Raw genomic sequence first — 21,584 nt, 5'->3', positions numbered from 1 at the left:
ACGCAATGAACTCCTTTTTCTAAGTGTCACTTTTCTCAAAATGAGGTTTTGGTGATGGTAGGCTTAGCACATTGCTAAAGTCTGGCATGTGGCTCGCTAGTTCTCTTGCTCACCGCCAGGGGAAGAGCATGCTGTCAGCAAATGGGTACAGGTTGGAATAAAGCGTTGCATTTCTAGTGCTTGTTGGCTTCCTTTGTGGCTTTTCTTCTCTCCCTGCTTGCTTTTGGTAGTCACAAAGTTTAAGTGGGAATACTGGAAAAAGATAATTTTTTGCTTCTGGATTACTGAATGCCTTCATTTGCTCAGGTAAGATCCAGTTTAAGAAGGAAGGAGCTAATGAAATATCTGTGTGTCTTGTAGCTGCAATACTTTGTGCTATGGGCTGAGAAGGCACAGAGGCACTTTTCTCCTACCCAGTTGTTCTATAAGTGTGTTGTGTCACTGCTTTTCAGGAGAGAGGTTTATTCACCTGCCTGCCAGAGGGCATGTGCTTATGTTATGTGGCCAGTATTTGAGCATGCATGTGTTTTAGAGATATGCAGATTGCTATAGATGATTTTTTCTTTGGTCTGAACTGGGTTAGACCTGAGTAACTACGGGTACCCTTCATAACTATGTACTGGGGAGGGGGCACTCATATTCACAAATCTTAACACTGAATTCACATGCTTTCCTGGGTCTCCATAAACAAAGGATATGTTGTCTTTTCTCCTCCTTTAGCTGTGAGTACAAAACCTACCACTAGTCATATCCGCATTTGCCTGTTTTTACTTAGGATTTGCTTATGACTAGATTAGATGGCTTGGTGAATGAGGGTCAAGGGGTGTATTTGCATTTCTTTTGGAAACTTGTCTGCCCCCTGCCTGATCCAGATTAATGTGTACTTTTTACTTTAAGCAGCTCTGCTTTATGGAGATGGAGAATGGGAAGAATGTGTGACCCACAGAGCTGTAACCAGGCTGGGGTGTCATATTCTAAGGTGATAGGAAAAAGTTTGAATTGTCCCTGGGGTGGTATTAGACTTTGGGCCTCTATAGGCACAGACCCCTGTATGTGATCACCGGTGCGGCTTTGGTCTCATCATATTTCTGTGGATTGTGTTCAGAAGCCGAAGGTTGTTTTGGGGATGTCAATGAAGCTGATTTGCCAGTGAGTTGTTTTCCCACATGAATTATGTTGTTTGTGTGAGCAGGCCCAGTGGGAACAGAATGTTTAATAGTAGTGGTGCTGAGCAAGACTAGACTGAAATTACTTGTCTAAGGAAGTTGTACCTATAGATAAAAGCCATGGGGAGATACTGGCAACTGATTTGCTCTAGTTGGGAGGACAGTTGTCATACTTAACTGTTGTCATGCCACTTAACTGTTTATTTCCCAAATACTTTGATATTTCTTGGTTGAAATCCTTGATTCATGAATAATGATTTATGCCAAGCTTGTCCAACCCCAGGACCCTCAGGCCACATGTGGCCCAGGACAGCTTTGAATGTGGCCCAACACAAATTTGTAAATTTTGCTAAAACATTATGAGATTTTTTTTTGCTTTTTATTTTTAAAGCTCATCAGTTATCATAGTGTATTTTATGTGTAGCCCAAGACAATTCTTCTTCTTCCACTGTGGCCCAGGGAAGCCAGTAGATTGGACACCCTTGATCTATGCCATGGAAATGTTAATTCTGTGTATATGTTTTCTTTTGCTTACTTTAGATTTAATTTGCTCTTCTTTTTCTAGTTTCCTAAGGTGTTTGTATATCTTTTACTAAATGAGACACAAACAGTATTTTGTTTCCTTCAAATCAGGGCATCTCTGATGTTTTTTATCTGAGCATTGTCCACCTTCTTTCCTCTTCTGGGCGTTCTGTGAACATCAGACTCTTTACTTCTGCCCTGAAGCCAGATGGACCATAATCTGGAGGGAGGGGAGGAGCAGGTTATTAGAGGAAGATGAATTCTATTTCCTGTCTCTTCAGAGGCATGGAAAATCACTCTTGCATGGCTGTGAGCGTCACTCTGTGCCAGGACTGAAGGCTCTTAATCTGATCTTTTAACACCGGCTCTCTGTGTGACAGTCTCACTGCCAAAACGACAGCTGCTGCATTAGAATTTATTTTAAAATGTTTTTATTTAAAAATTAAATGATCATATTTAGAAAAAAGAAGAACAATTCCTGAAGAGTAGTGTATATAAGCTAACAGAACAGTGGCTAGGAGTGATCAGGCTTTTTGGAGTTTGACAGGAACAAGGGGTATATTTACATACTGTTAGATGAAGTCTCTCTTTAATTTAGTCCTTATGTGTTGATTAATATACCTGCTTGATATTGCTTGCGTCTGGTTTACCACATTTTTTAAACTTTAAAAATTATATAGTACTCAATGATAACTATTAAATACATTTAATTTTAACTTCAAATGAGTTGTATAATTGTAGTTCAGAAGTACCTGAAGTGTGTTTGTATATAAAAAGAAAGATATTTTACTATTAGAGTTTACTAAAACGTTAAAAAATATTATAGCCGTATATACTTTAATGATGTGCTGGTCCACTCATGTACAACTACTTCCAGCGTTACAGGGATTTGACAAAGATATTGCCAACTCTTGTCATTAAAAGTGAGTGTCCACCACTTGGAGTTAATAGAATTTCACAGGATTCTCAATATCAGAATTTAGAAAAACCTTGTGAACTCTCATCTGTCCCAAGCTATTCTTTTCTCTCACTTTTTAGCTTTTAGGAGTGGGTAAGACTCAAATTTCTTCTTCAAAAAGCAATCTCAAGGTGGTAAACGGGAAGCGCTTTTCTTTCCCTTTTTGGGTCTCATTTGCAGGGGAAGAACTATAAATATCAACTCTGAGTTGGCAGTTCCATAAACAAGAGATGCCAGGATGATGACAGTTGGATCTGGGTCCTGGCCTCCCTATTACAAATCGTGTGGTTTACTCTAACCGGGCTAAGCTGGGTGACCTTTAGCAAGTGTGTTGCCTCTCTAAGCCTCAGTTTCCTCATCTGTATGATGAAGTTAATCATAGCATGAAGCACATCCAATGTCTGTGAACATTACTTGGAATTATATCTGGGTAGCTTAGCACATAGTAAGCACCTACTGCCACTGACTGTTAGTATTAGCCACGGTAGTGGCAGTGGAGCTCTGTTTACCCTTGGGAGGACCTGGAACCAGCTTTCCCTCCCTTAGCTAATCATTGCATTTGGGAACATGTGAGTTGATTATCTTTCTCTCTAATTTCCTTATAGAAGAAAAAGCGAAAATTAAAAGTGAACCCAGGGCCCTAAGCTGGCTAAAAATCGGTGTTTTTGTTTGTTTCCATTGGCAATTTTGGGATATGGTTTGTAGACCCTTAGACCTCAGTGAGTCCTCAGTAAAACTGAAGATTGCCTTGCCTCCAGTGTCCCAGTAACAGCTCTTCCTCCAACCCAATTCCAGGAACGCATCTCCATACAGGAGAGTCTAAGGTGGACTGAAAATTATGCATCACTGTTACACCCAGGCAGTAAGGGGCAGCATTTCTGTTAATTTAGAATTGGACTAGCTCTCCCTCTTCACTAGCTTTGTGTTGCAAAGCTGATCTTTTTAAGCCTTAGTATTCCTATAGAATAAGTTCATCTTTGCAATGTACATTATGTGATCAAAATGTAACAGACTTGGCATAGGGAATGCCATTTCCCACCCACTCTTTTCCTGTTCTACTTCCAGGAAATGGATTCTATTTCAGGTTATTTTGGGTCCTAAGACATTTGGAAAGGAATGACTAGGTAAAAACTGGGAAGAGTTCAAGGTAGTATTTCAAAATGAGCTGGCTGGCAGTCTTTCTGTGGAGTTAGCTAGGCCTTGCAGCTCCAGTAGCTGCTTCTAACAGTGGACGTTTAGCTCCACACAGATTGTCTTTCAGGAGGAAGAGAATATTTTTATTTTTTTAGTAAACCAGTAGTTATTTGTCTTAACCTATTAAATTAAGCAGGAAATACTGTGCACTTAGTTGAGGACCTGTTGGAGGACAGTTGTGTTTTTTGTACTCTTGTTTCCCTGTAAGGATCACTTTTAAGATAGACAGGGTATGCTTCACAGTAAATCTACAAGGTGTTCTTAAGCTCTTTGAGAACCTCAAACTCTTGAAAGGCAGTAAGGTCAGTAGGTGAAAAGTTTATTACATTTTAGTTAAAAATCATTCCCCCAGGGTACAGTTGTTTTTTTCAGAATTGTTGCTTTAGTAACAAGGAGCACATTCATTGGAAGAGCTATGTTAGGCAAGAGGCAGTGTGATAAAAGCCAGAGGTCAGCCAGAGCCAGGACCAAATTTTGGCTCGGACACTTGCTTTCTTTGGTGTTGAGCAAAATACTTAGCTTTTCTGGGCTGCAGTTTGCTTATCAGTATAATGGGATACCTGTACTGTAGGATTGTTATATGAGGATTTGTGATAGTTTAAGGACCTCGCTGAATGTTTGGCTGCTTTAACAGAGATCAAAGGAACAGTGGTTTGTTCAAGAAAAAAAAAGCTGTTTCTCACCTAATAGTAATAGTTGGCAGCGAAGCCATCTGTAGCACATTTGGTGACTCCATGATACTATGAATTCGGGTTCCTTTTATATTGATGTTCATCATCCTCACACTGTCGTGTCTTGCCCCAGTGGCACCTGGCAGGAAAGAGAAATGAATGGGCAAATTATTTCCTTTTAAGGGCATGATGAGGAAAATGCTCACATATTTGTCTCTTTGCAATGGCTAGCACTTAGTTAACCTGTCAGCGGATAGTGTAAGGGAGAAAAAGAAATGTAGCCTTAACTGAGTAGCTTCAGTAACAAGGAGCACATTCATTGGAAGAGCCATGTTAGAGAAGGACTACTGGGGACAACTATCACTTGCTTCCAGACATAATACAATGCACAAAATAAAAATTACGGGTATTACTATTGTTACTGCTAATGGTTTATCTTTACATAACAAACTCTAGCTCGTGTAATTAGCACATCTCATGTTTTCAGTTATATAAGGTATAAAATAATGCATAGTTCTTGTTAATAGTAGTCTCTTCCTTACCATTCAAATGTTTGAGAAGGATCACTCATCAGATATTATTTATCATTTATACATGCACAGGGGATGAAAAAGAACCTATATGAACAATATGGCCTCAGTGGGCTGTCTATATTTATGTTTCTTATGACCAGTAGCTTCCCAATTTTCATTTATTAAACTCATAGTCATTTTTACCTTTAGAGAAATGGCATTCATTTTTAACCTTGTTATTAGCAGACTAGTTTCTAGTCATTGGGTGCAAAGGAGGAGGGATATTTCCCCCCTTCTCCACTCCTGTAATTCCATGACTGTTTGTTATTGTTGTCCTTTGAGTTAAAACAGAAGCCAAACTGCTTAGAGGCTGATGGAGGAGCCTCTCATCACTGTGATGATGAGAAGCACACCAGGGGACCTGGGCTTACCTGTGAATGGAGCTGTTTTTCCCTTGCATCAGTTATTTTAAGAAAATACTGGTTTAACAAATGAAACAAGACAAATTCTTCTTTTTACATTATTTAACAATATTTCTCTGATCCTTAGAATATAAAGGGAAATTAGGAGTAAAAAATGGAAACCATCTGTTTTTATTCTTATGTTTACCTAGGGAAAAGGGAACATACTAGCCTGAATGCTTTCTGGTACAAATTTAATTTTAACTTAAAACTTGGTTTGTTTTGTTCTGTTAGCTTTTCTAACATGTAGTACCAAGTAGTAGTTGGGCACTCTCCATTGCATTTAAATGGTAGAAAAATAATATTCAATTACATAATAGTGATAATATGAGTTTATTTGAATTACAGTTCCAGGAGCTAGAAAAGCTAGTCATACCAAACAAGACATAAACCCCTCTTTTGGACATGCCATAAATTTGGTCCATGTAATTTGATGGAAAACAAACCCCTTCCAATACATTATGATATATGGGTGTATCTCAGGTGCTGTTTACTTGGGCACCTGGGTTAATATGGTACTGAATTACTTGGAACCAGATTTTTCATATATAGAATAATTGTGAAATGGAAGTTGAAAAATGTGATCAGTCACTTTCATATTATGCCTTAGGGAGGAAATGAAGAAAATACAGTGGTTATATGCACTGGTGGCAGTGTTATTGCCTTACAATCATACCAGATTAACTCATCTTATTGCTTGTTAACTTTGTAAGGAATCAACGGCTTGTGATAACAGGTTTAGTATAGGAGAGCATGGTTAAAATCAGAGATCCCCTGGTAAGCACGCAGTGACACCCCTAAGACCATCTTCACAGAGTGCTCATGTAAGTGCCAGCAGCCTGCACAGGTCATGTTTGCTTCCTAGTTGGGGCCATTTTGTTGGTCTTGGTAATGCATTATGACAGTGCCATATATCGGAAGAATGTTCTAAAATATATGTTTTATTTTATGGACTAAATACCTGGAAGCCCCAATCCATGTCAATAGAAGGCATCCATGTCAATAGAATATTCTTCTCTTGATGTGGATTGGGGCTTCTGGGTATTTGGTCCAGTTTTCTGATTTTTATATTAGGTTGTGGGCATTGGTAACTTTTCATTAAAAAAAATTATATATATATAGTTTTTCATAATAATGAGCCATCAGCATAATTTTGTCCCATGTTTCGTGGTTGACTGATTGGCTTACTATATATGACCATGTATTTTGGTGACAATTGGATGTTTGGTAAGATTCATCTGGTGGCATCATGTCCTGTTTGACTTCCGGAAATGAAAAATGATTCTCAGGAGGTAGAACTTTTTTTCCTGTGATTTAAATGTGGGCCTTCATCCAAAGGCAGCAATGCTGAACTTTATCTGTACATCTTAAAAAATTAATGAGTGTTTGAGAACTGACTTATTTCTTTGACTTTTAGTTAGGTAGTGATTAGATTATTATTACTGGAGCTAAGTTTGAAGGCACTTTGAGTAGAGTTGCATTGTCCAATACAGTAGTGACTGTGTAAAGTTAAATAAAATTAACAGTTCAGTTTCCTAGTTACTCTAGCAACATTTCAAGTGCTCGGTATCCACCCATATGTGGCTAGTGGCTGTCATATTATTAGCACAGATACAGAACATTTCCAACATTGCTCAAAGTTCTGTTGGACAGCACTGAATTTGTAGAGCTTACCTGTCCATGAAGAATGCCCTGTCTCCACGTGAGTGAGAGTGGAGAAGACAAGGCCAGACAGTCAGTAGTGTGCACCTAAGAACTTTAATCCCGCGTTTCACAGCAAAAATGGTTTGGGAAGTCAGGTTTACATATTTACCCTTGCTAAGCTTTGTGGTGCTGAGACAACCTGTAGTTTACCAGGTATTTGTCATATTAAACCTGTGTTTGTGTATGCGTGTATATTTCTTGTGTGACTGTTAGGCTGTTCTTGCATTGCTATAAAGAAATAACCTGAGAGTGGGTAATTTATAAAGAAAAGGATTTATTGGCTCATGGGTCTGTAGTCTGCACAAGTATGGCACCAACATTGCTTGGCTTCTGGGGAGGACTCCCGGAGCTTTTTTTACTCATGGTGGAAGGCAAAGTGGGAACAGGCATATCACATGGTGAAAGCAGGAGAGAGAGGAGAGATTGAGCGGGGAGGTGTCATACATTTTTTAAGGACCAGATCTTTTGAGAACTCACTCTCTATTGTGAAGACAACATCAGGCCATAATGTCGTAGTGGCGCGAGCATAGAAAGTCAACACCAAGACAAAAGTATGCCAAATTGCAGGGTCTTTATTGCTGGCAGCCATGGAGGACTCACGTCTCTCCAACCTGTGGCCCGGAAAGGAGGGTGTCAAGACCTTTTATACCCGTAAAAATCACGTTGGGAGTGAGGGTGAGGGGCGGGGGTGGGGGTGAGGGGCTTCAGACATTCCGAGGGCTAGTAGATTCTGTAAATCACCTTCTGGGTGGAGATAAGGGTGAGGGGCTCTGGACATTCCAAGGGCCAGTGGACTTTTTGACATTCTGATTGTTACTTAAGTGGTTCACAAAAGTCAAGATTAGCATTTGTTTACACATTGTCTGGGTAAGGTGGCAATTACAGTTCTTAAATACTTATTCACATTTGGGTTATAGAGAGCAGTTTCAACAGAAAGCTGAGGTATGGTTGAGGTACGCAGGTTTATGGGGCTTTTTACCATGTCACAATGAGAGATCCATCTCCATGACCCAAACACCTCCCACCAGAACCCACCTCCAGCATTGAGAATTACAATTCAGTGTGAGATTTGCACTGGGACAAATATGCAGACTGTATCAGATTGACATTTCTTCGAATACTGTATAGGAAAGGCTGATTTGGGGAGATTGGATTAAATTTAAAGTTGATTTGTACTAATAAATGTAATAGAGTTGCTGAAAAGGCTTAGTAGGATTTTTACCCTGACTTAGCAGACATGGAGTGATCCTTTCACTTGAATTTGATCTGCTTGGCCATACCTGGAGTATTGTGTTCTAGACACATTGTGCATTGAAAGAAGACTAGCCAGAAGGATGGATGAGTGGGCTAGAGCCCCATGACACAGAGAAATTGTTGAGTGACCTGAGGATGGTTAACCTGGAAGAAATAAAATTGAGAACATGCATTATGCCATTTTCAAATATGTCAGTCAGTGGAGGAGAATTTAGAGACAAAACTGGGTCCAGTGGGAAAGAATTTATGGCAGAGTAGATTTCAACTTAGTATTAGGGCTCATTATCCCAGAATGGAAAAAGCTTGTCCATGAGGTAGTGAGTTCCTTTTCACAGGAGGTGATCAAGGAGAGATTTAGTTAGGGTGTGACAGAGGAGATTCATTCATTGGATAGAGTAGTGGCCTTTGGCCTGTGGTTGGTACTGTAGTTCCACCATCCCAATCCCCTCAGCCCAGAGAGCCTTTAGAAATCTGCATGCTTTTGGAGAGGGGAGAATCTTTTGTTGGTTGATTGGTTGTTAATAGTGCCTGGGGTACTTCTGGCACGTCTCATGATCTCTGAAGGCCTTTTCCAATTCTGAATTTCTGAGTGGCTTCTTAAGTACGTGTGGCTAATGGCTCCTGTTAGCCAAAGGGCATTTGATCCAAGTTTGGGCCTAAGTATCTTTCACCCTGGAATATTGCAGCCCTCTAACGGTTCATCCTTCAATCTGCTTTACCTCTCTGCCATCCACCTTCTTTACTGTTTCCAGATCCATCTTACTCAAATGCAGAACTGATAGCAGGCAGCTGCTTAAAATTTTTTTAATAATGTCTCATTTCCAACCAGGATAAAGTCCAGCTTTTTTGCATGTCATGCAAAGCCCTTCACTGTTTGGCCTCCTTCTGTCTTGCCAGAATTCATTTCCCATTAGTACTTTGTTCTTTGAACCATTCCCAGGCTACATTCGTGTCTTCATCCATTTGCCTTTGTTTTTCTTTGTGTGCACACCCTTTCCACTTTAAAGTGTTTTTGCTTATGTGTCATGTCATACCAAGAAGGCCCCATAAAATTGTACTAGGCTTGTCTGCAGCTGTGTCCCCTACCTGTTCTCCTCTTTCAGCCACACAGACATTCTTACTCCTTTTCTATAGAGGCAAGCTCCTTTTCATTTAAGGCTCCTACCCAGTTCTCTTCCCTCTGCCTGAAATTCTTTTCTTTTCATTCTTCATCTATAGAATTCCTGCAAATCCTTCAGGTCTCAGTTGTCAGGTCAACTTCCTTAGGGAATTTTCCCCTAGTCCCAAGATTACATTAAGATATTTCCCTGATAAATGATTGCATAGAATTCTGTAATTTTCTTATGGAAATTATCCTCCAGTTGTAATTACAGAGCCTTTTGAGTATTAATTCACCGACTGTTTTCCTTGGTAGAGTTTAAATTCTATGAGATCAAGAACTGTGGTTCTTGTTCATTACTCTAACCTCAGTATCTTTCTACCACAGTGCCTGGTGCACAGTAGGTGCTTAATAAATATTTGAATGAATGAATGAAAAGAAATGAACAAAGACTTCCCTGATGCCCCTAGAAGTGTGCTGGCCATTTCCTCCTAAAACTTCTCTCAGTATTTTATGTCCTGTATTCCTCTGTTACAAGATGTGCTCTGTATCTGAGTTCTGTGAGAAGCAGGGCCATTGGTCTTACATGTTGGAGACTTTAATTAATGTTGTTCATTATGAGAATCCTAGTTCATTTTATGCCTATCTCTACCCTTATACTCCTTCACTACCCCTATCAATAGGGGGAGTATTTTTTTAATTAAAAAAAAAATTTAATTTATAAAATTTGAAGCATATTTTAAAAGTAGAGGGAGAATGTAGTGAACCTAAAGTACCCCTACAAAACATCAGCAGTAATCAACATTTTGTCTTTTTGTTTGGTTTATTCCTTAGGATGAGTTTTTTTTGTTTTTGTTTTTTTAATTCTAAGGTGTCTTGTTTTTTATTAGAAGTATTGCATCTGTTGCTGTGCCCTAAAACATTGGCATGGCAGGTATGCTCATCATCATACCTTCTAAGAAATATACATTAAATATTTACTATACACATATTGCTGGTTTGTTAAGATCCCTTTTTTTTCTAGCAGGCTTTGTTGGACTTAATGAGCTTGTATTATTTTAGTCTCTTATAGGAAAAAATATTTTAATACTTTTTTTGAACAAATGCCAAAAATAATTTTGTGATGATGGAAGTAAGGCAAGTGATTTAATGTACAGAATTTCATTTTGCTGGTCCTTTCCCCCTGCAACCATGTTTGTATTACTTAAATCACTGTATTTTTAAAAAATGGTTTTTTACTGAGGTACAATTTACACATCATAAAATTCACTCATTTTAAGTGTGTGGCTCAATACTTTTCAGTAACTTTACAGAGTCATATAACCATCACCACAATCTAAGGGTTTGTTTTTCTTTTATAATTTTTTTTAATGATAAATTACAGTATTTTAAAGAATAAATAATTGGACATTTTTTGGTCTCTTCAAAATCCCAGTTAGAAGCCCCTTCTCTTATCCTTGGCTTATTAATATATTCTTAGTAGCATTTCATTTGGTGGTACTGGTGGCACATTCAAACAGGACACATATCTGAGTGAGCAGCTGGAGCAGTAAGAAAGATGACAACTCTGTTGCTTTATGCAGATTGGCTAGACCCACCACTCTGGTGCTAGTGCTGGCTTGGTGGCAGAGGGAACAAGTAGGAAGTAGAAGAGGAAATGAGATGTGTGGGGAGTGGGAAGAGAGGACAGATTGGGGAGGGGAGGGAAAGTGGAAGATAAGGTAGACATAATGGGACAGCCCTCATAGTTCTAGGAAGATGTGAAAAAGTTGCTGTATTTTCTGAGTGAGAGCTTATTTGTTAAAACCCGAAAACAGGAAAAAAAAAATGCCACCTGGGCCAGTTTACAGGAGTACTTTGGGCTTCCTTGTGTGTTCATCTTTCTCTTTTGTATGTAATGTTTTGCCCCTTTCTGAGTTTTAATTTTCTCACCTTCCCTGGTGGGTGCTTCCTCAGGCTGTGGTGTAATGTTACATGGTGTGGCTGAGTGAGCTAATATATTAGGGTGTTTCTGGAGCTTTCAGAGCACACAGGGGAGGAGGCATTGTTTGCCTTAGGGAGCTTCTATTCAAAAGGTCCTTAAACAATGAATGATTCACGGGTTGTAAGTAGGAATATAGGGAAGTAGAATTCCGAATTACAGGTAAAGTTCAGATACTGTATCAGCCCATGGCCATTGCCATCAAAAAGGAGAAGCCGAATCATGACTTACATTGTCATTTTAGCTTTATAACAGGAATTTCTTTAGGCTGTCAGAGTTATGGCTCGCTGGCGTATGCTTCCGGTTTTCTCAAAAAATGTGCTTGATTTTAATGCCGACACAGAAAGATATCTCCCGCTGCCTAAGGCATTTTACCCTATTTTAGCAATTGGAATCTAGCTTATAAAACAAGTGGTGAAAAAAAAGTATCTTAAAGTCTTCATGGTAGAATGGCACTAAGTGGATGTATTTTGCATATCTCAGTCTCAAGGAACGGTTCTTTGAATACTTACAGCTAATATTTCAATAATATGGAGAAATGGGAGAGTAAGAGCTTTAAAACTTTTGTTGAATGAATGAATGCTTGAGTAGAATGAATACCTGGTAGATGCGACTAAGTGTGGTCCTTTGTTTCAGGTGTTTGGAAGTTTTAATCTGCCATTGTTGAGTAAAAAGTTGGCAAAATCCCGTAAACATTTCTGTCCTACTTTTTTTCCCCCCGTCTTCCAACTACTGCCATTTCTCACCACCCAGACAATCAAATTGTCTAAAATGTGAGCATGAGCTCTGTGTTTGGCACACAGTAAGTGCTCAGTATACATACATAGTCAGGTTGGCTTTAGGGGAACCTGAAATGAGAGTTACTGGCCATTTTATTGACTGTGCCCTTCTATTTACTTGCTGGAGAGAAAGAAACTTTTTCTTCCACATTGGCAAGTATTATAAGGAGTAAGAGAATGGAATGGACATATCTGTAAATAGACTTTGGGGTTACTTCTTAACCCCCTGCTTTGAAACTGAAACGCCTACAATTAAGAAATATGAAAAAGTATATAGTTTAATAGTCAGAGTCTACTAAAAGCTTAAGATTGGATGGTCTGTTATTTGGAATTTTTCTTTCCATTAGTCATAGACACAAAATATACATTAATATTAGGAAACCAAGAGTAAAAACATCACATTGTAGATAACTAATGTAAAGCAGTTCCCTTTCCAGGTGGCCTCCCCGCTTCCCTTACACAGCTCAAAGGTAGAAATAGTGGTCACCCTGCGTAATCTCAGTAACTGTATATTTGAGGGTTTTGGAATGGGGACCAGGTGGTTCACAGAGAATTCCACATTGAACTGATAGCTCTTTGTATGTATTAAGCAGTGTAGTAGTTGAGCTTCATATTTTCCTCAAATAAGTGAAGAAAGTCAGCTAAATTTCTCAACTGAGATTAACCAAAATTAAACTCTTCAGGCATACAGACGAGTGCCTGTTTCACAGTGGAGTTCCTTTGGTTCTTCATTCACTAAACCAAGTTGAAAGGAACCCAGTAAGACTGATTTTAAACCAAAATTGACTGTAGATACTAGAGTAGTCAAATGTATTTAATGGGAAATAATATTTATTTAGTATTTGGATGGGGGGGTAATTCTTGTAAGTACTTCTCTGTCTAGATTATAAATGAGTGCCCCCATATAAAGACTTCTGTGCTACTTTTTCTGTTACAAAAATTGATTAACATCAGTTCTTATTCTCACTGGAACTGAATTTGGATGGAGGGATTTTCCTGCACTGTCCATCCTAGTTTTTCTTTAAAAAATAAAAAAGTATCTTAAACTTTTTTGGGCTTTAGTTTTTCTGTTGGATTTAAAAGAAATACCTGAAGTTCTTAAAGTTGAATTCCACATTTTTGATCTCTTTTAAATATGCAGCCCTTCATGATAGGAGTTAAAACATGAACAGTTTGCAGATTTTCAGAAGAAACATGTATGCTGTATGTTGTTCTGGTGTCTATGCTAACAAAGAATCAGGAGAAAAATTAAAAATAATTACCTCCAGGAAGTAATTTAAAAAATTTTTAATGTAGATGGCAAAGAGAAAAGGGAGTGGGTATAAAGAAAGCAAGTGGGATGGGTTGTGTTTTGTTTGTTAGTACTAATAGCAGATGTGTGGTCAAAGTGTGCCATAACTTGAAAGTGAAATTTAAGCTGTTGTAAAGGAGCATTTTTCATGGGGTCACAGAGATGGTACCTGCAGTTGGATGCCCAGTGACTCCTCAATTTTGTAGACCCAGAGGTACCCTAGACATTTAGTCATCCATCACCTCAAACTTGTGTTGGAAATCTGGAGATCCCCCAAATGCTGTTTTGCATGTAATTGAAGTTAGAGGACATGTTAGGAAAAGCTGTTCTTGACTGAGTAGAAAACAAATAATTGTATTCTGTTTCTGATCTTCATTTATAGCACCAGCAACAAGTGGTGCAGGCTGTGGAACGGGCCAAGCAGGTGACCATGGCAGAACTGAACGCCATCATTGGGGTACGTGGCCTTTCCATTTTAGCTCTGAACTTCTGAACTTAGTGTTTGTCATCAGCTCTCTCGCTCTTTCTTTTTACATTTTGTTCCGCCAAAGGGGCAAAAAGCAATAGATGACTACAAAATGAAATTAAGCACTTTGCCTTCAATCTCCTGTGAAATTTGATGGCTGCCTCAGAAACATTGGATCGCATCCTCACCAATTTAAGTTGATGTGTTCATGAAAACTCTCCTCCAAGGAGACTGGATAGCTCTTTTTCATAATATTTCTTTTCTTTGCAATCAGCTTCTGTAGCTAACCTAGGCCAAAAAAAGAGACATAGATTGCCCTGATGTTAAAATGACCTCGTTTCTTTTCTCTTTCCTCAAATAATCACGTAGAGTATCTTACTGTCACTTTCAGTGAGGTGTATTTTTCATATCTCCCCTTCTACTTACTCTTCCTTCCCCTGTCATGAGTGGCTCTTACGGGTTGGTGTTCATTTGAAGTAGAAATAATAGATGAATTACACTTTTTAAAAAAATGAGTGGCCCATTTAGAAAATACTTCTTGGCAATAGTGGCATTAATGTTGCATAGAAATTGTGCTGGAATTCATGGGTTTGGGCAGTCACTTCAACTCTGCTTATGTATATATATTTTTTCTCAGATGAATGTAACAGGTAATAAAATTATGCGCTGAAACTTAGAAATAATAATAAAGGCGAGAAATTGTAGCTGTAAAGAGCGTCATACTCACCTCTCTATTTATGCTGATTGTACAAGCAGTTCCTTGGGTTATTCTAATGGAGACACTACAACTGTATTTTCCTCTTTCTGTCCCCTCCCAAATACTTTCTTTTGTGTATAGATTATACACAAAAGTCTTTTTTTTTCTGTCAGTGTATCAAACACACTTTGAAATGCTAATTATTTCATTTACTTTCATTAAAATTCAAATTGCTGAGTGAAGATGTGGATAAGGGTTGCCGGATAATCAATCTGAAGTGAAGATATTGCTTCAATTATTCCTCTGTCTTTTAACAAGGAAATCAGAACTCTGGGATCACTGCTGCTGATGTTGAGGGCTCAGTAGTCTGATTGTAGCTTGTTTTTTAATGGGCTGTTTGGAGCTCTATTTTGTGTCCCTCTGACCAAAAAAGAAAAAAAACTGGTAGGAAATTAGCAGACATAATGAATGGAAAAGAGTGACCTTTATCTCCTCTGAAGTGCACCTTGGAAAGAAGAGGCTGAATCAGAAGAAGCCACGTAGAATCATGAATAACATTTGTCATACATTTTCTGTGCTGGGTGGGAGTAGGGACGGATAGTAGAGATGAATATATTTCACAATTGGTTTTTGTTTCCAAAAACTGCAGGAAACAGCAGTATATTGCTTTTTTAAATTTGAGAGAGCTTTAATTTTAAAGTTAAGTGTGTGTATATTTATTTATTTATTTAAAACCAGCTGTGCTCACTTGAAGTTTGTGCACAAGTGCAGGTGTTGTACTCACTGTGGATATTTTTTTTACCAAATCTTTTAGGAGTCAGAAGGGATATAACTTACATTTCTTTGCTGTCTGAGCTGTTTAACATGGAGAGAATGTGCAGAGTAATCCCTGATAGGAGAGGTTGCTGGATCATTTCTAGCTTAGTGTTTACTGTTTGTATGAATGGCTAAAATACAGATAGCCATCCTGCCTTATGTCTGATTGACAGCGTTTTCTAGGAAAACAGAATGGGTTATTATTATTATGTTTTATTTTTTGAGTCTTTTAGTGACTGCACAGTGGAGAGATTAAGCTAAACAAAAAACACATTGTTTTTGTGTTGAATGTTGCTTAATATGAGGGAAGATATAAAATTATAACAAGTTCCCTTCTCTACATCACATCAAGAATATTTTTAATACTGTTTTATATCTATTTCATTTTTATTTATTTTATTTTGAATGGAATGGCAGATTGCCTTCTGTCAGGGGAATGAGGATTTATTAGACTGCAGCCAGGTTACTGACATATTGTGTTTATATGGATTTAATTATCAAAATAAAGCTAATTTAATTTTGTGACTTAAAACTTATTCAAAGAACTAACTCAGCAATACATGTTGTCAAAGCAGCACCGTGTGCTATCAGAGCGGCATATACTATAGTAGGATCTGATGGGAGTTCCACACTCTTGGTATCCAAACAAAAAATGGAGTCAGAAATCACAGAAACTGACTCTTCTGGAAAACAGATTACAGAAATAGGAAAACAAATCCAGCAGTTTTAGGGAACCACAAACCAAGTGAGAAGAAAAGAGCTCAGTTACAAACTCACTCGATGAATTTTTGCCGCTGAGATTCTCTTTGTCTTTTTAGCCATGGTAGTGCCTTGCATCCAGTAGTTTTTGGAGTTGGAACATTGCAGTATTTTAAAGGCACTTGCTGTTCTCTGTGCCTTGAGCATAGATGGCTGGATAAGGTGGTGGTATTTTGACCCACTACCAAAAACAATGAGGAGCCAGTTTTAGATTTTTGTTATTTGGTTTTTCAAATGTAGTAAGCAGTGATTTTCTACACTGAAGGAATGACAGTTTTCCTCTGAGAGGCGAAGACCCATCTAAACCCCTGCAGACCCTCATTTATTTATTACTACATATGTGTCTATTTTATATGTATGCACACTATCCAGACAAGAGCAAATGTTCCCAGATTTAATGAAATCTGATGAAGCACCTTTTTAACTCTGCAATATTATTCTACCTTCATTGGTAAATGAGCCAAACCAGTGATCCATGCAGTTTAAATGCAAAATGCTGAAGTGAGCCTGAAACCTGGAGAGGAGGCTGTTCTCTTGACAATAAGCTAGTTGTGTTTAATGGAATGAAACACAGTTATAATGATTTCTTTCACAGGTCATGTTCAGTTTAAAACTGTTGATAGACTGAAATAAGTTAAATATCATTTATCTTTTATTTATAAGGAAGAAAACCAGGAAAATTCCTGTGTTGTGTTCTGTAGTTGCTATTTTGTGTTTTGTTTTGAATTGACGGTATTGTGCCTTTCCTTCAGGCCTTCCCCAAGTTCCCCCAGATGGGCCAGGGGAATGTTATGGATCTCCTTTGATTTTGTCATGTGTCTTGCTAGCCACTGTGTTTTTAAATTAGAATCTCTGCGAGATCACACTGTTGGAACAACACACAAATTGTAGCTTTAAATCAGTAATATGATCTAATTAGAAATGATGTTTTCATTTCCTGTATTATTAAATTGAGTCATCCGACTATCTTCAAATGCTTTTTAAATCCATTATGCTATATAATCAGTACATGCTGTGTGAATGTGGTTATGCTTAATAAAGGAGGCTGACTTTGGAACCTCATAAGAATTTCACCAAAGAAGCTACCATTAAGGAAAAAAGTTTAGTCAGTATGAATAGTGGAAAAGAAAATGTTTGGCTTATAAAAATAGACAATGTGGTTCCTTTGGAAACCCCCAACCCACTTTTTAAACCTAACTCTGAGGGGAAAAAATGATAGAAATGTATGTATTTGGAAAAAAGCACGCCTCACCCCTGAAAAACCCTTAAGAAACAGGTATGCCATGGTGTTGTAGGAATTGCAGTTTAGCACAAGAAATGCTGAACCTCAATTTTTAGCAGTGACATTTTAATGATAGGAAGTCTGCAAAATTATTTGCCATCAATTGTGAAGGCAATAACAAGCCTTGGTGGTTTTTCACACTCTCTGTGTTAAGTGCTTTCAGAATGACAGCGTAAACTGTGTTAGAGAACTCCAAGGAAGTAAAACTGATTAAAATGTTCATGCTTGAATGGTGCTGATGGAATAGTTCATTTGGACTTTCTCTACCTCCTGCAGCTCAAGCTGAAATATTAAAATTCAGTGGATTTAAATCTCTTTCCTCTCAGCTCAGGAAAAAAACATTACATTTTAATAGGTTTTAAACCCATAATTCATTGGTTTGGAGCAGCACTATTAAATCTATTTAAATATTACTTGTATTACTAAGGAAATGATTTAAATGACATTGCCTTTACCATCCTATGTGTTTGAGTTAGTTTAAAAAAGAAAGACAATACCTTTGGGGTCCTCCCCCCCTTAGCATTTTGTTTTCTTGTCCTTGTCATATGATTGAACCTTAAATTTATGTGTGCACGCACGCATGTGTGTATTCTATCTACACTGAAATCCTGGCAAGAGGGTCTTGCAGTATAACTGCTTAAAAATGTGTGTTTCTTCTTTTCTGTTATAGATATCAAAATTGCTATTTTAACTTTCAAAGGCATTTGGATGAGCCCCTGTGGTCATTTTCATTGTATTCTTTTTAAACAATTTAGCCATTAGGCAGAAAGGGAAAGATATAAATATGCAGGTATATATAAAAATGTGTGTGTGTGCTTCCCTCCCTTACATCACAAGTGTAGGAAGTATACCGCTGTGGATACATGGCCTCCAATAACACACAACTTGAAGTTAAATGGAAAAATATGCCCTCACGTTTTTTACCAAGGTATTCTCCTTCGTGAGCCCACCACGTAGCACTCAGTTTTTTTCTGTCTAGCCCTTGCCACCACAACATGCGTCCCACAGCTTGGCAGCACCTCCAGTCAACCACACTGTGAAAGTGCTTGCTTCCCCACAGTGCTTTGTGGGAGACTTTTGTGGGACTCCACCTTTCACTTCCCATGCACAGCCTGGAAGAGTGCAGGAATTACAGCCACAATGGGTAACCCTGAACCCCACAGGTAAACAGAGAGAGTAGAATGCTCCCTGCACTCTCCTGGGGGGACACCTGTAAGATGCCTTCTATACTACTACACAAAAGGATGCAGTAGGATGGAGCTTCAGTTGCCCACAGTAGTGATAGGCTAGAGAATACATGTTTATTTGGAGTTTTCCTCATTCCGCGGTTCACTTTTCGTAGGCCTCTACTCCTGTTGTTTGATCGTTTCAAAATTACCTGCAGCCAAGCCCAGTCCCTCTGCTTTCCCCACAGACACTTACAATTTGATTTCATAGGCCTCAAGCTACTTAAGAGGGCTTTAGAGTATAGGTAGGTAGGTAATTGTAGTTGTGTACTAGAATCACGGCTCCTTTTCTGATGCGAGTTCTGTGTGTAAAACGTATTCTTTAACAGCTAAGCTGTGCGACTCAGCTTTCACGTTACTTTTAAAATATTTTTTAGTAAACTTACAGGTAAGCTTCTCTGTCTTGTTTTGCTTCTTGCAGCTGATTACTATTGGTATTTCTAGATGTATGTAATACAGAATGAAATTTAAAATGAGCTATAAAATATATTTATCAGAGATTGTTATTTCAGCTTTGTTACTGTCTTTACTGAATAGTGTGCCTGGAGCTTAAAGGCTTTATAAAATATGCTGGCCACTGGCTGCATCTTGTACACACACAGCTTGCACAATGGGACAGGGGCTGGCTTGAAGATATACTCTGGTTTTTGTACTTGGAGGGCTTTACTCACCTTCTCTCATCAAATGATGGCAGGAAAACCAAAGCAGTTTTACATCACATTCTTCTTTATCTTCTGTGAGTATGCTTGCCCCTCACCCTTTTTCTTTCTAAACTGGTTCATTTACCATGGAGCAGGGGACTACATTATTGAATGATGTATTCATAATCTAATCTTTCTGCTACAGTTTGATGAGGCTCTAAGAGGGAGTAATTTCCCTTCTCTCATAACAAAGACTCTCATATATTTAAGTAATTTTAAAACTCTGCCTGCACTTCAGAGACGCCCAAAAAACACTAGGTAAGGAATAGGATTTCTGATTTGTGCTTGTGATGTTTTCTCAGTTATTTTCTATAACAAAGCTTCCCTGGGAGAAATTTCTAGAAGCCAGTCTATCCTCTTATCGCTAAAATTGGTACTAGCCAGCAGTGCTACAGTTTTTTCTTTCTGTTTGGAGTTGAGCCATCCTTTCCTTCTCCCCCAGTGAATGCACTTCCATGCTGTAGAGTTGAGTACAGTGTTACCAGAGTTGCAGAATGTGTCTGGGTAGATGTATCTGAGGAGGGATGTGGGCATTGGCTTCCACTGAGAAGAAAGTGGCTTTCCCAGATCCACAGAGCTTAGCAGTCTGAGGTTGTGCAGAGGTCTGAAGAAAACAGACTAAAACAGAGAATAAGGCAACCTGCAAGCTTGCAGTTCCAGAGTGTTACCTCTTTTTATAGGTTGTATTTGTTTGGTTTTGCGTTTCCTTTTGTAATTCTCTGATGATTTCCTGCCAGCAGTGTGTCTACACACAGCATCACCAACTTCCATATAGTCAGAGACCTTTTTCCTGTGGTGTCGGACTGCTTTGTGCCCCTCAAAGTTGAGGGAGGAGGCATGGGCTGTGAGAGGCAGTCTCACACCAAACAAGCAACTAAAGGGTTAATGACTGTGGTTGAATGTCAAGCACTTAGGTGAGGTTTTTAAGGACTTTTGTTGCCTATTCTCAAAGCTCCCTAAGAAACCAGTTTGGGGATCTTACTACTCCAAAATTCATTTGTGGCCTTAAGTGTTGTCCTTAAGACTTTTTTGAAAAGGTTAGAACTCTTTAGTGAATAGTAAGAGTTATTTAGTGATTATATCTACTCATTCATTCATTCAGTAAATATTTGAGTACTTTCACCAATATCCTATTAAAGGGGCATATTTTATTTTCATTTCGAGTGATATTTTAAGTTGTCTTCTGAAATGTATTCTGAAATGATCCTCAAGTTACATTTAAATAATTCTATTAAAATTTTGGTAGTTGTAAGCTTTCTGGTATTACATTGTACTATACATAATTAACTTTTCATTAACACATCTAAATTTCAATAAAACTAGTTTCCATGGATAACAGAGTAAAGAGAAACAGTTAATAGAAAAACATAAGAATGAGGCTGCATCCATTTACAAATTTGTATTTTTTTTTTAAATATTTGCAGATAATTGTTTCAGATATTTGGGATTAGGAATTCAGAGATTCATTATTGATATTCTCTCTTCCTTTATATCAGATTTAGAGTTATAATCTACAAAAAGTAAAATTTGCCCTTTCCAGGGTATAGATCTTTGAGTTTTGACAACCGAATACTACCGTTAGTAGTTGTGTAACTACTACCACAATGAAGATACAGGATAATTCCCCCACCCCAATCGCTTGTTACTCTTTGTAGTCATTTTTTTCTATCCCAGCCCCTGACAACAACTGAAAATGTTTCTTTTCCCAAAGTGAGCCTTTCTGACAATGTCATATATATGGAATTATATATCATGTGGCCCTCTGAGTTTTCTTCTTCACTTAGCATAAGGCATTTGTGATTTGTCCATGTGGTTGCTCATATCAGTATTTAGTGCCTTTGTTTTGCAGAATCATATTCTATTATATGAATATACCAGTTTTATCTCCTCACTTCTTAAAGGACAGGTGGGTGAATAAAGCCCTAAGAAACATTCTTAAATGGATATTTTAAATAAGTGAATGTAAGTTATATCTTTTGAGTATATTACCTAGAAGTTGGATTGCTGAGTTATATGTTAGTTGTATGTTTAACTTTCCAAGTAAC

The 21,584-nt window shown here is 38.1% G+C and overlaps 1 protein-coding gene across 8 annotated transcripts in view; it reads left to right on the top strand.

Moving 5' to 3' along the window:
- The window catches only part of TLE4 (TLE family member 4, transcriptional corepressor), a 149,138-nt gene that overhangs the window by 37,733 nt on the left and 89,821 nt on the right, over window positions 1-21,584 (top strand). For 4 of the 8 annotated variants that reach the window (XM_035304155.3, XM_035304146.3, XM_035304166.3 and 1 more), the window contains exon 6: window positions 13,975-14,049. The exons of the other annotated variants lie outside the window; for them this stretch is intronic. In XM_035304155.3, coding sequence (XP_035160046.1) covers window positions 13,975-14,049 — 75 coding nt within the window. The remainder of the gene's footprint in view (window positions 1-13,974; window positions 14,050-21,584) is intronic. 8 annotated transcript variants of the gene reach the window in all.

Source organism: Callithrix jacchus, chromosome 1 (assembly GCF_049354715.1).
Source record: "Callithrix jacchus isolate 240 chromosome 1, calJac240_pri, whole genome shotgun sequence".
Classification (NCBI taxonomy): Eukaryota; Metazoa; Chordata; class Mammalia; order Primates; family Cebidae; genus Callithrix; species Callithrix jacchus.
This window is presented reverse-complemented; position numbering and strand designations above follow the sequence as displayed.